Genomic DNA, 18,568 nt, shown 5'->3' with positions numbered 1-18,568 from the left:
TGCCCCGCGGGCATGGCGGGCCGCACGGTGCGGGTGCGGGGCCTCCCTGCCGAGCTGCCCCCAGACAGGGTGGCCGACAAGCTGACCATCCACTTCCTGCGCTCCCGCAACGGCGGCGGGGACATCGCCGAGGTGCGGGTGCTGCCCGGGCCCCCGCCCTGCGGCCTCATCACCTTCGAGGCGCCGGAAGGTAAGGGCTGCGGGACCCTCGGGGGCTCTGTCCTTCCGTCTCCTGTCCCACCGTCCCCATAGCCCTGCTGCTGCCCCTCAGCTGGGCTGATGCAGGTTCGTTCGGATGGCTTTTCCCACCAGTGGCCCAGAGGATCCTGAAGCTGAAGGACCACGTGCTGGCGATCGGAGGGATGCGGTACCCACTGGAGGTGACCCCGCACACTGAGGAGCTGAGCCCCGATGAGGTACCCAGAGGTCACGTCAGCTCCAGCTGCTTCCAGGCAGGCTCTGTGCCTGGCAGACAGCTCGGGCAGGGAGACCTCGCTCTCTCCTTTCAGCTTAATTACACTTAAATCCATTTTTATTTGTATTCAAAAGAGGATTAAAAAAATTAATAATTTCTATGCTAGTAGCACAGGCAGGCTGTGCTCTTGGTCATCTGGCATTTGTGCCTGTCAGAGGAAGAATAGTCAGGCTGGAGGGACAGTGCACTTTTCCCCAGTCCATCTGGTGCCACATGGGGGATCCTGTTTATGTCTTTGCCATGTCATCAGTGTATTGTTCCTCTCTCCTCCTCAGGAAAGCTTAGGGTACCGACATGCTGGTGTCTAGGAGTCAATGGAGTGTTCTCACCTCTTTCTCCAGTTTCAAAAGACTATAGCAGTATCCACGTCTCACATTTTCATGTCTGAGTCCCAAAAACAAGGCCATGGGAATTAATGTGGCCTTGCAGACCTTTTTGCAAGCCTGTGGTGCCAGAACTGCTTCAAAGTCTCCAGATGAAGTTCTGCAAAGGGCAGGAGGGCAACTGCATTTCAGATGCAGAAATGATAGTGGATTTCTTGGGTTTGGGCTGTTTGGAGAGCTCCCAGTGGGTGAAAATGCAGCCACATCTCTGTGTGACTTCCCCCTCTCATTCCTTGGTTGCAGAAAGCTTTTGGCAAGTGCACAAGGTTGAGGAGTTGCTTGGTCTGGGTCTTTCAGTCCTACCTGTGTCAGGCTCCATCTCTTTGAAAGCTGGATGCTGAGGGAGAGAGATGGAGGACTGGTCATCTCTTCTGTCATAATACAGGGGCCAGGTGCACTTGCCTTCTCTTGTGCCTTGGAGGGAGGGTTATTTTTGGTCCTTGCTCTCTCACTCCCTTGCTATCTACTTGCAGATCTTCATACGTGCGTGCATGACAATTGACTATGGCAAGCTTCCCACTGGCAAAACCCTCCTGAGGGACTTGCACAAGGGCTACAGCAAGGTGCAGTTCAACTTCGATTCTAAAAACACACACTGCACAGTCCAGGGCCCGTTCACTGAGCTGCAGGCCTTCAGCAGGGACCTGCTGGGCAGCCTGAACCTCGGCAGCAAAGCCACTGGGGAGATCCTCCTGCCAGGTTCCAGTGGCAGGGCCAAAGAGGTGGGAATGCACGATCACCAGCAAGTGCCTGACTCCACTGAGCCAGCAGAAGAGACAGCAAAGCAGCCAAATTGGGAGCAGGTGCGGGAAATGACAGCTAAAGTCCCATCACCTCGGGGCCCAGTGGATGGGGAAGCTGCTGAACAGGCAGAGGACTTTTCTCTAGTGATGGACTTGGACATCTACTTGTACATGCAGAGGTTCTGCGCTGCCCAGTACCAAGCTGTGCTGCGCCAGCATCGCGTGGACGTGGTGGATGTCAGCAGCGATGGCATCACCATATTGTACCTCCAGCCATCTGGAGGCCTGTCTGGGGACATGGAGGCCTTGAGAGAGGCCTGCCTGGCCCTGCAGCAGCTCTACCATCAGCTGGAGGTGAGCCTGCGCAAGGAGAAGTTCTCCAAGAGAGGGCTGGGAATGGACAGCCAGGCACTCAGGGCTCTGACACGCGACCTGCAGAAGCTGTATCCCCAGCTGCTCTGCCACGAGGACGTGAAGCAGATTTACCTCATCGGAAACCTCGTCGATGTGTCCCAGGCCAAGCAGTACCTTCAGGATTCCATCACCAGGAGAGGTGCTGCACGCACGGTTGACGTGCTGAGCAGCCACCAGCCCTCACGCCCCACAGCCTCCAGCACCACAGAGGCTCTGCTACATCTGCCCAAAGTGCCTGTGGACTCCTCAGTGACAAGGCTCAACTCAGGCAGGCCAGAGCTGAAAGGTGAGCTTAAGCTAGCTGCCAACTTCAGTGCCCTGAAAGCTGACAGGTCTCAGGCTGGCCAAGGACTCTTGCTGAATCAGGACTCTCCCCCGGCGGGACAGGTGCAGCTTTCCAGGAAACAATCATCAGATGCTCCTGGTCTGAGTGACCCAACAGCAGTGACCCAGAAGAATCAGCCTCCTGTCCCTACAACAGGTGAGGTTCTGGGGTCAGCAGCAGAGCCTCAGAAGAACAACTCCACAGAACAGGACCACGTCGAAGGAGGTGTCAGGCTCCCGGGACACAAGGTGCTGTCGCCCCTTGGGGGCAAAGAAAACAGCACTTCACAGCATCCTGGGGACTCTAAAGGCTCAGGTCCCATTGGGCACCATTCCCTCGCTGGCAGCACCTTTGATGTGACAAGGACCTCTTCTGCTTTAGACTCCAAACCCTCTGCATCCAGGCCTCAGCTGCGCCGGTCCAACAGCTTCTCCCTGCCGAGGTCAGAGGGAAGCGACAAGTCCCGGGACAGTGGCAGCAGCAGGGTGAGTGAGGAGATGAGCCTGGACTTCCTGCAGTGGTCTTACCTGAGAGACGCCTGCCGTGTCACCATCGACGAGCTGTGCAGGGGGGGAAAGGTGCAGATCTCGGAGCGCCGTGCCGGGGACTGCACAGTGCTGACGCTGCAGGCAGAGGACAGGAGCAGGCTCTTCCAGGCTAAATGGCAGGTGGAAGCTCTCGTGCAGAAGTGCCCTGACCTGGTGTGTCAGAGTCTGAGCTACTCGGAGCTTGCTGTGGATGGTCCAGATGACAGTGCCCTGAGTGAACTGTGCAGCCTCCTGCGAGGAAAATCCCTCCAGGTTGGACTCCGCAAAGACAAGTACAAGCTATATCTTGCCTTCCCCAAGGAAATGCTGCCAGGAGTGACTGAGGCCTTCCACATGTTTTCCTCCAGGGGGCTTTGTGCCCTGAAGTCTTCATCCATGTCTCCAGGACCAGAGAGCACAGGGCAATCAAGTGTCATCCAGCCAAGTAGAAGCCAGGACACGGTGCTGGATGCAGCCCTTTCCAGCAGCCTGGAGTCCCTCCAGATGCGCCTGCAGCAGCTGAACATCAGCAATCAAGCAGTTCCCACTGATATGCCCAGGGCTTCCCGGGTGCCAGAGACCGAGGAAAAGAGGCCTCCCAGTCCTTGGATGTTCCAGCAGGCAAGGGGACAAGAGGAGGCCAATGGCCGTGTTGATTCTGGGGCTGGGCAAGGAGGAAGCAGCCTGCTGAACCCTGCTGCAGGGGATAAGCCAAGTCCTGCTGGTCTGAGGGAGTCCCAGGAACAGCTGAAGACAAAATTGTCCCTGGGGGAGCCTGACATCACCCGGCTAAAACAGGTTTTGCCAGACAGATTCCAGTTTGCAAGAGACAAAGGCAAGAGCAGAGGAGGCCACCATGAAGCGATGGGACAGCTGCGCTCCCCAATCCCTGCAGCTGAGGGGGCTCCTCACTCCCTGCCCACATGTCTGTACAGGGCCACGGCTGCTGAGCTGCCACCAGCTGGGACCCAACAGGCACCTGCAGCAGAGCCCAGGGACCAGGGAAGGGCGCAGCTCCCAAAGGGCAGTGAGCAGGAGGAGCCCGACCTCCCATCCCAGCAGAGAAGAGACTCCAGCCTCGGGCAGGAAAGCGGCACGATTCCTCCGGGCCACTGTGATGCCTGCCAGGGCTCAGGAGTGACCTGCCAGGGCCCCTGCGGCCATGCCTTGTGCAGGACGTGTTTTGCAGCAGACAGCGTGCAGCCAGCGTGCTGCAGCTTCTCCTCAGCTGCCCGGAGTCCCAAGATCCGGGGGACATTCAAGATCTCCTCTCTGTCTCAGAGCCTGCCCGGCTACTATCGGGACCTGACGCTTCAAGTTGCTTACAGTATCCCTGATGGCGTGCAGGGGGTAGGTACCCACCCTGGGGCTTCCCCAGCCCGCCACAGCACACTCAGGGGGTCTGTCAGGGTGGTTGGGGTGAGGGCAAGTGTGTGTCTGTGTAGCTGGGGGGAAAGGGCAGCCCCATCTCCCTACCTCACGTGGAGAGCAGCAGAGGTGTTGACCTGTGGAAGGCAAAACGCTTCACACCAGGTTTGGGAGCAGCTTGCTGCTTTTAAAGAGGAGCAAGTGTGATCTGGTTTTAGTTGACAGTGCCTATCAGCCCCTGGGGACCATGGCCAGTGGTGTATTTTTCAAGCTGGTGCAAACCTTAGAAGTCCCCTCCGGGGCACAGCACTCCAGCCGTTGTTTAAAATGCCTTATTCCTGTTCTAAGGTTGGGGATCCTCGCCCAGGACAGTCTTACAAAGGGGGAGATTTCTGTGCCTTCCTGCCTGACAACAAGGAAGGGCAGAAGACAGCACTGCTGCTGAAGAAAGCATTTGAGCATGGACTGACATTCCAGATCAAGTCCTGCAATGGAGAGGAAAGAGTGACGTGGGGCCTTATCCCACACAAAACCTCCTTGAGTGGAGGCAAAGCCAGGTATGGCCCATCTCATCCTAAGCTTCTGGGTATGGTTGTGGGGTTTTTTCAGCAATTAAGAGGAGGAGAACCACGGGCTCCAGCTCAACAAATCCTGGCAGGGGTGGCTCTTCCATGCTCCCGCAGCGGCAGAGTTGGTGCCTCGCTTTGCTTCAGCTTGCAGGGCACATCAGCAGGATTTACAGCCCTTCCCTCTCTGCTCCACAGGAACGGCTACCCGGACGCCCAGTACCTGCGGGAGGTCCGTGCAGTTCTGAAGAAACTGGGCATTGCATGAGACTCCCACGGACACAGCCCATGGCTTTGCTTCGCCTTCCCTTCCTGCTGACAAAACTGCAGCTTAATAGAGACAGCTCAGGAAAAAGCAGCTGTTAATCCATGAGTCCTGTGTGGCTTTCAGCAGCGTGACCCAAACCTTAGCAGGAGCCTGTGCCCAGTCCAGCCCCAGCTCCTGGAAGTGTCTTCCACCTCCTGCAGGCAGGTTCCAGTTCAGCTGCTGCCAGAGCCAGGGCCAGAGATAAGCTGTCATTAGTGTCAGCTCTTCATGCCTCAGCAGACAGCCCCATGCTTCAGCTCCTCTCCAGCCCCTGCTCTGGGACCAGCAGGTGACCTGGTACTCTCCTGGGGAGAACATTAACAGCTTTCAGCACCTGCAACAGCTGCCTCCCAGGGACAGTCTCTACAGTGGAGAAACGCAAATAAAAAGGATTTATTCTCACGTTTGGTAGTGGTTGTTCATGGCTTGTCTTACCCTCAGCCCAGGCTGGCTACAGAGATACCTCAGACACAAAGGGCAGAGCTCAGCTAAGGGCTCCACAGACAAAAATCACCATAGCTGCCTTCCAGAACAGCGCCTTAGGAGCAACAATTAACAGTTGTCTTTCAGAGCAGAGGCATCTCCTCATGCTGGGAGTTACAGTTTATCAGCTGAACCTGTCCAGAGGCCAAGCTGAGGGCAGAGGTTCATGCCAACAGAAACCTGAGCAGTGTACTATGGACGGTTTTGTTATGCTTTTAATTACCATTTGAAACACATAAGGCATATGGTAACATTTGAGAGAGGAGCATTACACATAATCATGTAAACATCAGGGGCACGCTTGCTTTCTGTCCAACTTGGTTACACGCACAAAGCAGAATAGATATTTTTAAACAGAGATTTTCCACGTGTCTGTAGGGTGAGCGTCACTCGTATCACGGATCTGCAAATCAACATGACTCACGCAGTACAGACCACACCGTATGTTGTAAGAGGCTCACTCAGAGTCTAATGTGTTTCACATCATGCTCATGTACTACTTGCCAGTCACACTTTGCCATCACGAGGGCTCAGCACACCAGAGACTGTGGCAGGCAGGGCCGGGGACCCCTCCTCTGCTCATCGACTCCTTACTCACACTTCCCACTTGTACTCCTCATGGCAGAACCTTGGAGTCGGACAATCAGTAAAATAAACATTAAATTGCACTTCTGATAGCTGGAATGGCACACGTGATTAAGCACAGGGATCTCCCAGTCCCTCAGTAGCACAACTTTGCCCTAAACAAGCAACATTGAGTGGAATGATTTTTATGCTAGGGTTTGTTTTTGGTTTTTTGCTTTGGTCCTTAGTATACAAACCTGCTGGTTAACCTGATTAAGACCCTTGAAGTTGTTTTATGTAGGTTCTATACTTGCTATCCCATAAAAAAAAAAAAAGTTAAAAACCAAAACCCAAAAAACAAGCAACAGCACCCACCTAGGGGAGGGCATTGAGCAGGGCAGAGGAAAGCAAGGTTACATTTAATCTTGGTTTTTCTGTAGAAAACACTGTTGCTACCAAGGGACACAAAACAGCCAGTGCTGAACTCTAAGGAACAGTAACTGCTTGGCATTGTTCCTGCCCTGATAAAGGCTTCAGGAATTTGTATGCAGAAGACACGTGAGCAGAAACCCGGAGAGACTCTGGAACAGGGATTGTTCCCAGAGAGCCAAGGCTAGGGCAGCAGATAAAGCCTCACCCCAGGACTGCCAGGAGCCAAACTGCCAACCTGGAGGAGACAAGGTGGACTCTACAACAGGTCTTCTGGACTGGGGAGCACAGAACCACCAGGACAGCCCTGGAAAGGCTGGAACACCCGGGAAGAGTACGGCTTATTCACAGAAAGTCCAGTGACATCACCAGTGTTTACAAAAGAGAGCCAGCAAGAGTCAAAACAGGATTTTGGCAATATATCCGGCCAGAATGGAAAAGGCCCCAGTGACTTCCTAGTCATGCAGCAAAAGGCACTGAGAGGCTGTTTCCTGTGGGTCAGGGAGCCTGTGAGGCCCCTGGGCCACACCACCCAACCCAAGGCCACCCACGTAAGGCACTGAGCACGTGCTTGACCCAAGAGTAAAGCAGGGAGAGGATGCTACTGTGAAACACACTGGGATAGTTTTTTCCTTTTCACCAGTGAGTAGAACCTGAAGATGTGCAGGGTTGTGTGCCATTTGAGCACGCTGCTCTGTCACCAAGGTGAGGTCTAGTTTCTCAGAGGAACAGGTCCAGACTTTCCGTTTCAGCAATTTGGACAGTCCTGTTGTCAGACTTAGTAAAGCAGCATTAAACACTGTTGGATTTAATCTAAATTAGCATGACAGGGCAGACTGAAAGAAGCAGCAAGATTTTGGATTCAGACAGATAAGAAGTTGTGCTTGCGAGTTCCATCAGCCCATATTTATGAAGTTCAAGAGATGAACTGACAAGGATCTGTGAGAGGGCTCCAGCACTCCTCTGAGGTGGTAGGGAAGAGGGTTGTTTCAATATTTAAAATAGCCAGGTAAGCCGTGCCTACGCATTTCTAAAGAACATCTGGACTGAGCCCAAGCACCTGATGGACAGGACAGAGCAGGCTGAGGAAGAAGCCACACTCCTCCCCTGCACAGGACCCCAGCCCTGCATGGGCTCTCTCATGGACCAGGAGGGCTGCATGCGGGGCCCTGCACCCAGCAGGCACCTGCCCTCCCCCTTGGGCCCTGGGCCCTGCCCTGGGGGTTGGTTAAGCAAGGTTTTGCTCCTGGAGCCTGAGTTCTTCCGTGATGAGCAGCCCTTCTTGGTGCCCTCGGGTTTACCTTTTCATAACCAACATGAAGCCCAAAAGCCCACAGCACCTACAGTCCATGACAAAGCCTCAAAGCAAGTACCAGCAGCACCAGAGTTGCCTGGGACTACAAGCAGGGTCCAGTAGGAAGCACCACCCAGGACTCAAGGTGCTCACAGAACTGGGTCTGGTTCTCTGCACAGCTCTATTTTCAAATGCACAGAAGAAAAGCAGAAGAGAAACAAAGTTCTGCTATAGGAGGAACACCACGGGCAGCTCCTAAACCCTCAGTGCTGGAAGAGAGCCCAAGGGTCCCAAGAGTCAAAGATCCACGAGAAGAAGGGTCAAGCCCTACTGCAGCACTGAACCCCAAGCTGGTGTGAGTGTTCCCATCTCGATGAAGTCCAATTCAACCCTGCAGCCCTTGGAAACCCAAACAGGAGGGTGAAGTTTAGCCTTAGCAATACCAACTTGGAGCCCAAGATAACAAAGCGCAGAGCCAACATCAATTGTTCCGGTCGTTTGACACAGTCGAGTCCTTACGGTCTCCAAGAATCAGGCACGGTTCAGATCTCTCTGTCCAGTTTGGAAATAGAAAATGGACAAGATCGAGTTACCTAATTGAAACTTTTTTTTCTGTATTCAGACACAGCCCAGCTCAGCCTGTCAGAGTATTTGCTGACTGTAAAGAGAAGTAACTGCAAATGAAACGTGGAATGCCACAGACTCCAAATTGCCAGGATGGTCGAGGCAAAGGTAACGTGAGTTGTTACTATCTGACTGTGTTAGTGGCCTACAAAAGCAGAGGGGAAAGAGCAGGGCTAGTGTGAACAGAAGAGAAACCCCTGCTTGAATTAAACTAGGCCAGCTGTGCTTTCCTTTGGTTGTGGAGGAAACACCCTACGTTTGGCCAGTTCTCTGCTGAACAGGCTTCGCAAAGGTGACACTTCATCAGGGCTCAGTTTCTGCAGAGATACTTGGCAGTTGCTAGAGCAGATTGCGCCATGACTTTACAGTGACAGGCTGTGCAGTTGTTAAGTCACCAACTGCCCGGAAGCTTCAGCTGCACTGTGGAAAAAGTAAGGTTAGTTTGGAAATTCAGTAGAGAAACAAGCGATTAGAAAACAGTACAAAATAAACAGCCTTCAGAAGAGAGAGCACGAGGCATATCTGGCAAAGGGTCAGTCACAACAAGAGCATGCAAACCTCATCTGAATGATAACCATGATGTTCTTGTACTGGTGAAGATGGAAGCTACTGATCTGTCCATTTTCAGGTCCCAAAGAGATCAGGGAGTTAAATCATGAATTCATAATCTGCATACATCTCTTTTCTTTAGTTCTCTGCCTTTTTGGATTCTTCCTTCGGTGCTTCAGGAACCAGGATGACTTTTCCAACATTCTTCTTTTCTTGCAACTGCCTCATGGCCTCTCCCACCTGGAAGCAAAAGGAATCTGGTGAGATCCCCACCCACTCTGCACAGTGCATCCATGCCCCTCCTGGGCCCCTCAGTCCACCCAGGCCAGTCTAAGGGATAACTCAGAGGCACCTTTCCCTGCAGTCCAAGCAAGTGCCAGGCAAGGAATCAAAGTTTTCCTTAAGCCTTTCCATAAGACTAGGTATCAGGTATGAATACTGACTGATCTTTGTTCTTTGCTCCCCTGCAGCAAGTCCTGCCCCAGCATAAAATTTCCAAGGGAAGGGCCTGACTTTGCCCGGACACATCCATGCAACACCACCGAGCAGAGCTGCTGAAAAACCTGCTGCTCCCTTCCAACATCCTCATTCTGCTTCACTGCCTGAGCTCTTTTTCACTCTTGGAAGGGCAGCAACGTTCTTCCCATCTGGTCTGCTTAATTACAGGGTGCAGACTCGTGGCAGACTCCAGTCTGATGCACAAAGCAGCCCCTTCCTGGTTGCTGCTGCCCATGGAGCACAGCTGAGCACCTGCCCTACTCCACAGGGACACTGTCTGGCATTGCCCAGCTCTGTGCACTGGAGCAGAAGAGCCCAGCCCCTTTACTCACCCATACTATCTTAAAAGGAAAAAGGCAATGAATGTCTGCAAACAGATGGCTGTTAAACATTTCCAGCAGTTCAGCCCCCCATGAACAAGGTGCTCACTCTTGAATGGCTGCCAGCCTGTGTGTTAGCTCAGACTCACCTGATCAAAGGGCCATACAGAGTCGACTTTAGGCTTGATTTTTCCTTGACTGTACAGGTTAACCAGCTTGGCTACAACGCTTCTGAGAAGCTCAGTTTCTTCAAGCATACATCCCAGGTAGTAGCCACACACTGCCTTGTTTTGTTGTAGGAGCTGCAAGGCATTGATGCTGAACTGGTTCCACCAGGTTTTAGCCATAGCCATGAGGTTCCTCTTTTGCCCAGTGATCAGGTTTGCTACCCCTAAAAAGAAGGCAAGCCACAGATGAGCTGGAACACAACACGAGAGGCAACAGGCATCCCGTGGAACAGCTCAGACAATGCACAGGGGAACAGCAACTCACTCCCCAGTGATGGACAGAGTTGAGAACTGCATCACATGAGGCTCTGTGATAATCCAGAATCTGGATTATCAGCACTTGTATATACTGCAAAAATGTAGAATTCCTTTCTTCATCCCTCCTAAGGCGGCAGCAGCAGCTAGACTGGAGTACTGGCAGAGACAAGAAAGGGTTACAAGTGCTATCCAGCCAGGCTGGCAGGACAGCTCTCCCCTTCTCCTACAGCCCTGCTTCTTCAGGGGAGTCACACACTGCAACGGCTGCAACAACAGGAGCAGCACACTGGTGCAAGTGTCTGGAATACCACTGGAGACTGTGTGAAGGCTTTGTCTGTGGGACAAAATCACAGTGTTCCAGAGCTGGGGAATGGAGAGATAAGTATTCAGTAGCCTCAAACCTCATCACCCACACATCCTCTAGAAGAAAAGCAAGGCTGTGCATTAACTCAGCGTAGACAAAGCAGCTGTGCCTGTGTTCCTCCCTGAGGACATTCCAGCTTCCCCTGCAGGCACTGGCTTGCACTCAAAGAGAGATCTTGCCATGGGAGGGAAGAGCCTTGGAGCCCTGTAACCAGAGCTCTGGGGACAAGACACAGATCTCACTCCCCTCAGTGCCTCACCCAGGGGAAGAATCCCGCAGACCTTCATGAAATAACAGGACTACAACAGGCAGAGCAGTCAGGAACAGCAATGGTCCCTGACAGCACAGGCACGGAGCAAAATAAAGCATTCCCACGTGGATTCCACCCTGCCACCACCTGGTCCCCCCTGCACAAGCCCTGGCAGCGGGCACGGGGCTCACACGCACCGTAAGTGATGAGTTTGCCCATCGGCTTCAACAGGTTAAAGCCTTTGGCTGTATCGGATCCTCCAAGCGGGTCCAGGACAATGTCAACACCTAGAAGGGAGAATTGGTAGTAACTACAAGTTTCTTTGCACTTGAAAGGAATGCAGGGCAGTCGCAGAAACCCTCCACCACGTAGTACCTTTGGGAGAGATTTTCCGCACCTCCTCTGCATAATCCATCGTTCGGTAGTCAATGGGGTGAGCAACTCCACTCTCCCTGAGTGAATCGTGCTTGGAGGCAGACGCTGTGCCAAAAATGGTTACATTTTCTACAGTCTTGCACAGCTGGATGGCAGCAGTTCCCACGCCACCTGAAAACCAGCAGCGAGAAAGACTCAAGAAGCAGACAGTCCCAGCAGTCAGAAAAGCCTCTGAATAGGTAAATTATCCCTGTTTGAACTGATCTCGCACTGGCAACAGCCTGCAGAATAAAGGCTCTGCCTGGTGAAGTTGCTGCCTTGGACACACTGGGAGAGACCAACCTTAGCTGCTGGGAAATGGGGTCAGCATGAAGCCTGCATCTCTGCCAGGTAACATTCTGTCAATCCAGCCCCATTACGATCACTTCCTTACCCACGCCACCCGTTTGGAAAACTGCATGGTGAGGCCAAGAGTCTCAGCACGGGCTGTCAAGAACTATTTACCTGCAGCCATGTGGATGAGGACACTCTGGTTGGGTCTCAGGTTTCCAAAGTCAAACAGGACCATGTAGGCAGTGATGTAGTTGACAAGAAGAGCAGCTGCTTCCTCAAAGCTCATCCCCTCAGGCATTGGAAAAGTCTGACTGGCCGGCACATTCACCACTTCTTGCCAGAGCCCTGACAGAGCCAGGACCATCACCTTATCGCCAACCTAAATTCAGAGGACAAGCGGGTCTAAAACAAGCTCAAGGCTAGCAGAAGCTGTCACAGCCTTGCCCTTGGCATGCCACGGCCAGTGCATGCACACTGTTCTCTGTGCAGAGGTCTGCAGGGACTGCAGGAGCCCACAGCATGCAATCTGCCCATCGGGAGACTCCAGCACAGCACCTCTCACCACAGCCTGAGACACACACCACGAACCTCAGAGGGACTGCAGGCATCCCAGGCTCTGGCTTGTACCCAGGGTGCTGCCTGCCAGCTGCCCAAACAAACTTTCCCCTAACGAGGCAAGAGGGATGAGGTTCATGTCCTGCCCTCCTTGCTCAATTTGGGAGCAGGAGTCTGAACACTGCTGAACATTACTGCTGCCCCTTGTAAGGATCATCCTGCCAACAGGCAGACGCCTTGGGGTAACGCTTAATAGCATCAACCCTGGAAAATGCATGTCCAACCCTAGGAAAACCTCCTGGGTCTAAAGAACACGGCCGCTCCCAGCTCCTCCCCTCCTCCCCGTGGCTCCAGCCCCTTAGCCCGGCTCGTCGGGCGGGCGGTGGCTCTTCCGCCGTCCAGAAGCGAGCGGGACGGGCAGGGCCGTCCGGGGGGGATTCCTCGCCTTTGTCCGGGGCCTTTGTCCGCCGCCGGAGCCTCCGCGGGCGGCATCGGACGGGTCCCTGAACCGGGCCGAGCGCTGCCGGAGCCGGCCCGCCCGGCACCGACGGGGAGCCCCGGCCCCGGGGCGGCTCCCAGCGCGCCGGTGGAGCAGCCGGGGCCGGGCGGGACGGGAGCCCGCAGCGCGGCGGGGCCGCGGGACCGCCCTCACCTGTGGGTTGCGGACGCCTTCGCCGACGGCGCGGACGGTGCCGGCGCACTCCATGCCGGGGCACACGGGCGGCGACGGCAGCCGGTCGTACACGCCCTGCCGCGCCATCACGTCGGCGAAGTTGAGGCCGCAGGCGCGGACGCTCACGGAGACCTCCCCGGGCCGCGGGCTGGCGCCGCGCCGCGCCTGCACCTTCAGCTTCTCGTAGCCGCCGAAGCCCGTCAGCACCAGCGCCCGGTGCTCGGCAGCCTCCCCGCCGCCCGCCGGCGGGTTGGGGCCGGGGGCCTGCTTGGGGGCGGCGGAGGCCGGCTCGGTGGACATGGCGGAGCGGAGCGGCAGGAACGACTCTGCGGGCAGCGGCGGCGGCGGGCGGGGAAGAGCCGGGCGCGGCCGCGGGGCGGAGCGGGCAGCGCGGAGCGGCGGCGGCGGCGGGCGGGGCTGTCCCGGTCCGCCCCCCCGAGCCGGGCCCCGGCCCCCGGCCCGTCCTCTACACCACCTTTTTTTTTTTTTTTTTTTTTTTTTTTTTTTTCTTTTTATGTTCTTTCCACTTTTTTTGTTCCGCTAAATGATTCCTTACCCGAGCAAACGCAGTGCTCGCATCCCCTTCCTGGGGGCAACACTGAAGCGGCAGTTTTACCGGAGCATCATCTCCCTGAGTTATTTCTACAATTTCTAACTGCCCTGCGGGGCCGCGCTCCGGGCTGGGCTGGCCCCGGGAGTGCTGGCAGCTGGGGTTGCTCAGGAAGCAGAGCACAAAGGCAGGAAAGCAGAGAGGAGGGCAGAGCCTGGGGCAGGCTGCTCATCGTCTGGCTCTGCTGTGTGGCAGATTTATGCGTGTTTGGGTGGCTGCAGTGGGAACAAGGAGGAGACTCATGTCCAGTTGCACGACAGGACCACAGTCCAGCTTTACCTTTCGCTGTTGCTCAGCCCTGAGAAATACAGATGCACCTTCCATATGTCTGGGCGTCTCTCACACCCCAAATTAGGAGGAAGCAGTCAAAGCACAATTCTCTGTCTTCTACTGCTCTTCCTAGGAGCTTTTGTGGGTTCTCTTCTTTTAGTGATTTATTTTCACCGTTGTCAGGGCTCTTATGATGGATGAAACATGCTGGCCTGGAGGGAGCCCCTACAAACCCCAGAGATCAGGGCATGACCCCCAGCCAGAAGAGGCTGAGAGCAGTAGATGAAGGCAGTGGGTTTGGGAAGTAAGATTCCTCTTCTGCAAGACTGCTCCTGCTGTGTGCAGCTCTGGAGCAGACTGGACAGGGCTGGGACATTTCTGCACAGTGGCAAATCTCTGTTGTTGGGCAGGACGATCTTCCTGCCTTTGTCTCTTTTGTGTTTCTGAGTCAAGCCTTCCTTATCAGCTCAGTAGTAACATTTTTCCTTGTTATCTTTACCCTTTTCCCTCTGCGTCCTGCTGAGGTGGCTTTCTGACTTGAAGTGGCAGGTTTAAGGTCAGTTCTGGCTCACTGCTGCTTTGGAGCTGTTGTGAGCAAAGTGCTGCTGTTTTGGGGAGCGGGCAGGGAGGTGCTGACATTCTGCAAAGTGGACAGGGAGGTGCTGGTGTGCGGGCATGGGCCAGGCATACACGGCTGGCACACTCAGGGCTTGCAGAACTGTGATCCCCAGCACAGCACAGTGGCTGGCCATGGCCAAGGGAGCATTAGCCAGAGAAAACTCGTTTTCTCAGTGGAATTGATGCTCACTGCTCCAGCCCGTTTTCCAGCAAGCTCTCCAAATGTGAGCTTTCGCTGCACACGTGCTGGGCCCTTCTGAATGGTGCTGACTTGTGATTTGCAGCCAGAGGTGAGCACAGGCCACTGAGGTAATTTTTCTCATTCTTCCTCTGCTGGACACTCAGCTATTCCAGCAGCCCTGCACCTCCCCCTGAGCTGCTGTCCTGCTCTTTCCTGCAGCCTCCTGCTGCTCTCCCTGATCCCCTGAGAGGGGCTGAGGGGGATGTGCCACAGCTGGAGCAGTGCCAGCTTCCTTGCCTGGTCCTTTGTTACACCTCCCTTTATTTCTACGCAGGGCTCTAGCAGTTCTTCTCCTCTGCTCTCAAGGGCATTGGAACAATGAACAGGCAGGAGATACAAAAGCCTGGCAGCAGTTTGCTGGTCAGAAGGCAGCTGCCTGTGCCTGCTCCCAGGGCTCTCTCAGGATAGAATCTCAGAGGCCCAGGCCCACAAAAGCCTTCCCTCACATGGTAAGGCTGCCTGAGACCCCACTGGGGGCCAGAGTCTTGCTGCCAGACATGGCACATCCCCAGAAAGTGTTGAAGTCAATCTATCTATCTGGGTTTGTTGGCAACTCAAGAGAAAGATTCCTTCTGCCTCTGTTCCGTGTTTTCCTCACCTGTATCGGCAGTGTTGGGAAGCACAGAGAGGCAGACACAGACAAGATGTCCCAGTTGCATCACACGTACCAGGAAAGCTGTGCCTCCTGGGTGACACTGTGCCTGTATCACAGTAAATTACATTTAGATTTGACAGGTAGAGCAGCAGGTGGAAGAGATCTGACACAACCCCTCAGACACACCTGCCACTCACAGCCACAGTTCCCTGCGCTGCCGTTTTGATCACAGAGACAACGGGGATGGTTGTCAAGTGGTAACTGAAGCTCAGGGAATGGTGGCTCATTCCTCACGCTGGCAGCAGGCTGAAGAAATCCTCCCAGCACAGAGCATTATCCTCACAGCACACGGGGCTGCAGCTGCTCCAGCCTTTTCCTCTGCACAGCGCCGGCAGCAGAGGCTGTGGATGTGCAGCGTGAGCAAACGGCACAGCTGGCACGGGGCTGCTTTCCAGGTGTGCACGGAGCAGCATCCCACCCTGCCTGCCTCTGGAGGGCAGGCACCTTCTCCGCTGTGGTCCTTGGGGAAATCTTGTGAAATGAGGATCCTCCTCCTTAACTTCAACCTTCCACCGTGGCATCAATAATTTCCCGGCAATTATAGTCCCCCAAAAATGACAGGCTTAGCACATCCGTATGCTGTGCACCCGTGAGAAGCCTGTTATCTGTCAGCGTGTTTTATTTACCTTGCTGAAAATGCACAGACTTGCCTCAGTGTGCTCGCTGTGGCTGTCAGGGGTACAGCACACAGGACATGGCAGCGTGGCCTTGCCTTGCATCAGGAGCTGGTTTTCTCTGCATCACTGACTGGGCCAGATGAGCCCTAAGGAGAAAGAGAAGGGGGAAAAAGGAAGCTGCCCACCTCCACAGGGTCCAGATCACTGTCTTGATACAGGGCAATCTGCAGCAGTAATGAAGACATTGTGCCTCCTCAGCCTCTAACACACATGCTTTGACTGCAGTCTTTCCAGCAGAAGCCTTGGCAGCTGAATGCCTCCTTGCTTTAATCCCTGAGATTGCTGAAGGATGCTGCTTTCATCTGATAGCATTTATGGACTGTTATAATGAGCTTTGGCTTGCTGAGATAAATTAAATTGCTCACCCAGAGGTGCAAACTTCATTAATGCCAGCAGTGAGTCAGATCAGCACTATTCTAGCCCAGAATGTAAACAGGCTGGACACATGAAAAGGGATTTGGCTGAGATTTTTTCCTGTTTCTTTTTTTAACCTTCCTAATTGCTGCTGATTTGTATCTTTTTGCTGCATGTGTTCAAACTCTACTGCTCTTCCACCTCTTTATCTTTTAGGGGAAACCATCAAATAACACACCACTTAATGATTTAACTTTGAGTGTTCACAGTTAGTAATACTCTGCAGCCTGGCCTGGAAGGTTTCTAGCTCTTTAACATATATGACAAGTCCAAAAAGATGGAATAATACACACATCATAAAAATCCAGGAAATGGTCGCTGCATGATGTGATGAACAGGAGCTTTTTTTCTGTGTTCCCAGGGTGACACTTGTGCACCTCTCACCAGGTGTACGTGTGCACCTTGCAGGGACCACACCCATGCAACAGAGTACAGGACATGGTTTGCTCAATACATTTCACCTGCTCACCACATCTGAAATTATGTCCAGGGCCTGTGATTGGCTGTAAAGGACCAAGCTCTGGGGCTTTGTGCAGGAGAACATGATGTCACAGGCTCCAGGTTTCAGGCTGCAGGTCCTTTGGTTTCTGCCAAAGGGTGGTTTCTCCCAGCACCTTTTCCCAACGCAGGGCCTGAAGATGTCTTCCAGTTTCTTTGTAAAGGAAACGGCACAAATATAACCCAATAAAGTTAATTCATAATAGCAATTAAGACCCCTGAGAACGTGGATCAGCAAGGGAGAGTCTAACCACTGGAGAAGTATTTTCAGGAGTAAATGTGTGAGAGCCATCTGTCGCCTCTCCATACGCAGTGACAGTCACAGCATGTCTCTGCAGCCTGCTCAGACAATTCACACCGTGCTGATGGGTTTTTGAACGTGGCCTGCAAGTGTCCTGCCAAAAGGTGCTCTGCACCTAAGGGGATGTGAGGCTCAGCGGTGATGCTGCCCCAGTGGCTCTGAGCAAGGGCAGCAAGTACTGCCCCTCCCTGGGGAAGGCAAATGTAGCTGTCAGGTTTGCAAAGGCCCGAGTATTCCCTGCAGAGAGTTTCTCTGCTTCCACTGAAGCAGGGGGACAACAATCTGTTGGGAGCAAAAACCTAATTCCTACTGAGAAAAATGGTGAAGGGCTGTCAGAAAGGACATTGGCCAGGGGAAGAGCTCACTCCAGGTGACACCAGTGGCCACCCAGCACTCCTTTCTTTACCTGCAGTCACAAGACAATGAATTCTTCTTTCCATTCTTCCACATAAAAATGGAGCAACATGTACACAGGTAAGAAGGCAAACCCCCCTCTTCCTCCTCAGGTCTTACAAAACCTGTCACAGCTCAGGCTCCTTTCCTCAGGGAGGGTGGAAGGAAACAAGACAGTCACTCATAATCTTTAAAGCTTAAGGCAAGACTGGGAGGCATGGAGATGCTGCAGCAAAACCCATTGCAAAGCTGCAGAAGGAGGAACTGACTGAGCCGTTTCCCAGACCACAAAATGCAGGAATGAGACCAGGTGAGGACAGGAGTTACTGGGATTCCAGGACTGCCTCATCCCCTCCAACCACCTCATCCACTCGGCTCTCAGGTCTTCTCTGGTATGTGAGGATGAGGAGGGACCTGAATTCCTGTTTGCCCAGCTGAATGCGCCACAGACACACCTTCAGCCCTGCTTGTGCTTGGCCCCTGTCCTAGGGGTGCATCCTAAGGTGGCCCATGACCACATGCAGGCAGCTGGCTCACCAAAGTGCTGACTGAGGCTGATGTGTGGCGAGGGGGCTTGGCTGGAACAGCCAGCACAGTCAGAGGGCCAAGCAGCACTTGAAATCACTGGGTACTTGCATGGCACCCCCCCTTGCCTTGCACTCTCTCTCTGTTCTTTACTTGTCCCAGTATCACGCACAGCACCAATATTTATGTATGAAAAATGACTGTGATTTCAGCAAAAACAATCTGCCTCCTCAGCCCATTAATAAATCTGGTTTCACTGCCAAAACATTTTAATTTCCACTTCTCCAGCCTAGCTTTGTCTTCACTGTCTCTATTTTTACTGCATTTTGTGACAGGCAGCTTGTCAGTTCCATTCACCATTCCTGCGAACCTCTCTGCAGTGTGGCCAGCGGAACATTAGCAGTAGAGAAGCCTTTTCCTTTTTCAATAATTCTAGTAATTAAAATCACTGCTGTAATTTAT

At 53.7% G+C, this 18,568-nt stretch overlaps 2 protein-coding genes across 2 annotated transcripts; one reads left to right on the top strand and one right to left on the bottom strand.

Annotated features, from left to right (window-relative positions):
* Positions 1-5,510, top strand: LOC126646337 (uncharacterized). Its single transcript, XM_050327594.1, has 5 exons — positions 1-190; positions 313-416; positions 1,332-4,217; positions 4,584-4,792; positions 5,000-5,510. Exons 1-5 carry the CDS (start codon positions 13-15, stop codon positions 5,067-5,069), a joined length of 3,447 nt encoding a protein of 1,148 aa, XP_050183551.1. The 5' UTR covers positions 1-12; the 3' UTR covers positions 5,070-5,510.
* A 278-nt stretch (positions 5,511-5,788) lies between these two features.
* On the bottom strand, positions 5,789-13,235 carry VAT1 (vesicle amine transport 1). Its single transcript, XM_050327726.1, has 6 exons — positions 12,884-13,235; positions 11,848-12,055; positions 11,344-11,514; positions 11,166-11,255; positions 10,019-10,260; positions 5,789-9,291 (listed from the first exon to the last, which is right to left on the bottom strand). The coding sequence occupies exons 1-6, from the start codon at positions 13,202-13,204 to the stop codon at positions 9,190-9,192; spliced, it is 1,134 nt and encodes a 377-aa protein (XP_050183683.1). The 5' UTR covers positions 13,205-13,235; the 3' UTR covers positions 5,789-9,189.
* Positions 13,236-18,568: the final 5,333 nt, after the last annotated feature.

Source organism: Myiozetetes cayanensis, unplaced genomic scaffold (assembly GCF_022539395.1).
Source record: "Myiozetetes cayanensis isolate MyiCay16 unplaced genomic scaffold, myiCay2020 scf34, whole genome shotgun sequence".
NCBI classification, from domain to species: domain Eukaryota; kingdom Metazoa; phylum Chordata; class Aves; order Passeriformes; family Tyrannidae; genus Myiozetetes; species Myiozetetes cayanensis.
This window is presented reverse-complemented; position numbering and strand designations above follow the sequence as displayed.

Coding starts and splice junctions, on each gene's coding strand:
- LOC126646337 (XM_050327594.1), top strand. CDS start 13: ATGGCGGGCCGCACGGTGCGGGTGCGGGGCCTCCCTGCCGAGCTGCCC. Junction 191..312: donor CACCTTCGAGGCGCCGGAAG/GTAAGGGCTGCG, acceptor TTTTCCCACCAG/TGGCCCAGAGGATCCTGAAG. Junction 417..1,331: donor AGGAGCTGAGCCCCGATGAG/GTACCCAGAGGT, acceptor ATCTACTTGCAG/ATCTTCATACGTGCGTGCAT.
- VAT1 (XM_050327726.1), bottom strand. CDS start 13,204: ATGTCCACCGAGCCGGCCTCCGCCGCCCCCAAGCAGGCCCCCGGCCCC. Junction 11,515..11,847: donor CCTCATCCACATGGCTGCAG/GTAAATAGTTCT, acceptor GCTGGTTTTCAG/GTGGCGTGGGAACTGCTGCC. Junction 11,256..11,343: donor GCGGAAAATCTCTCCCAAAG/GTACTACGTGGT, acceptor TCTCCCTTCTAG/GTGTTGACATTGTCCTGGAC.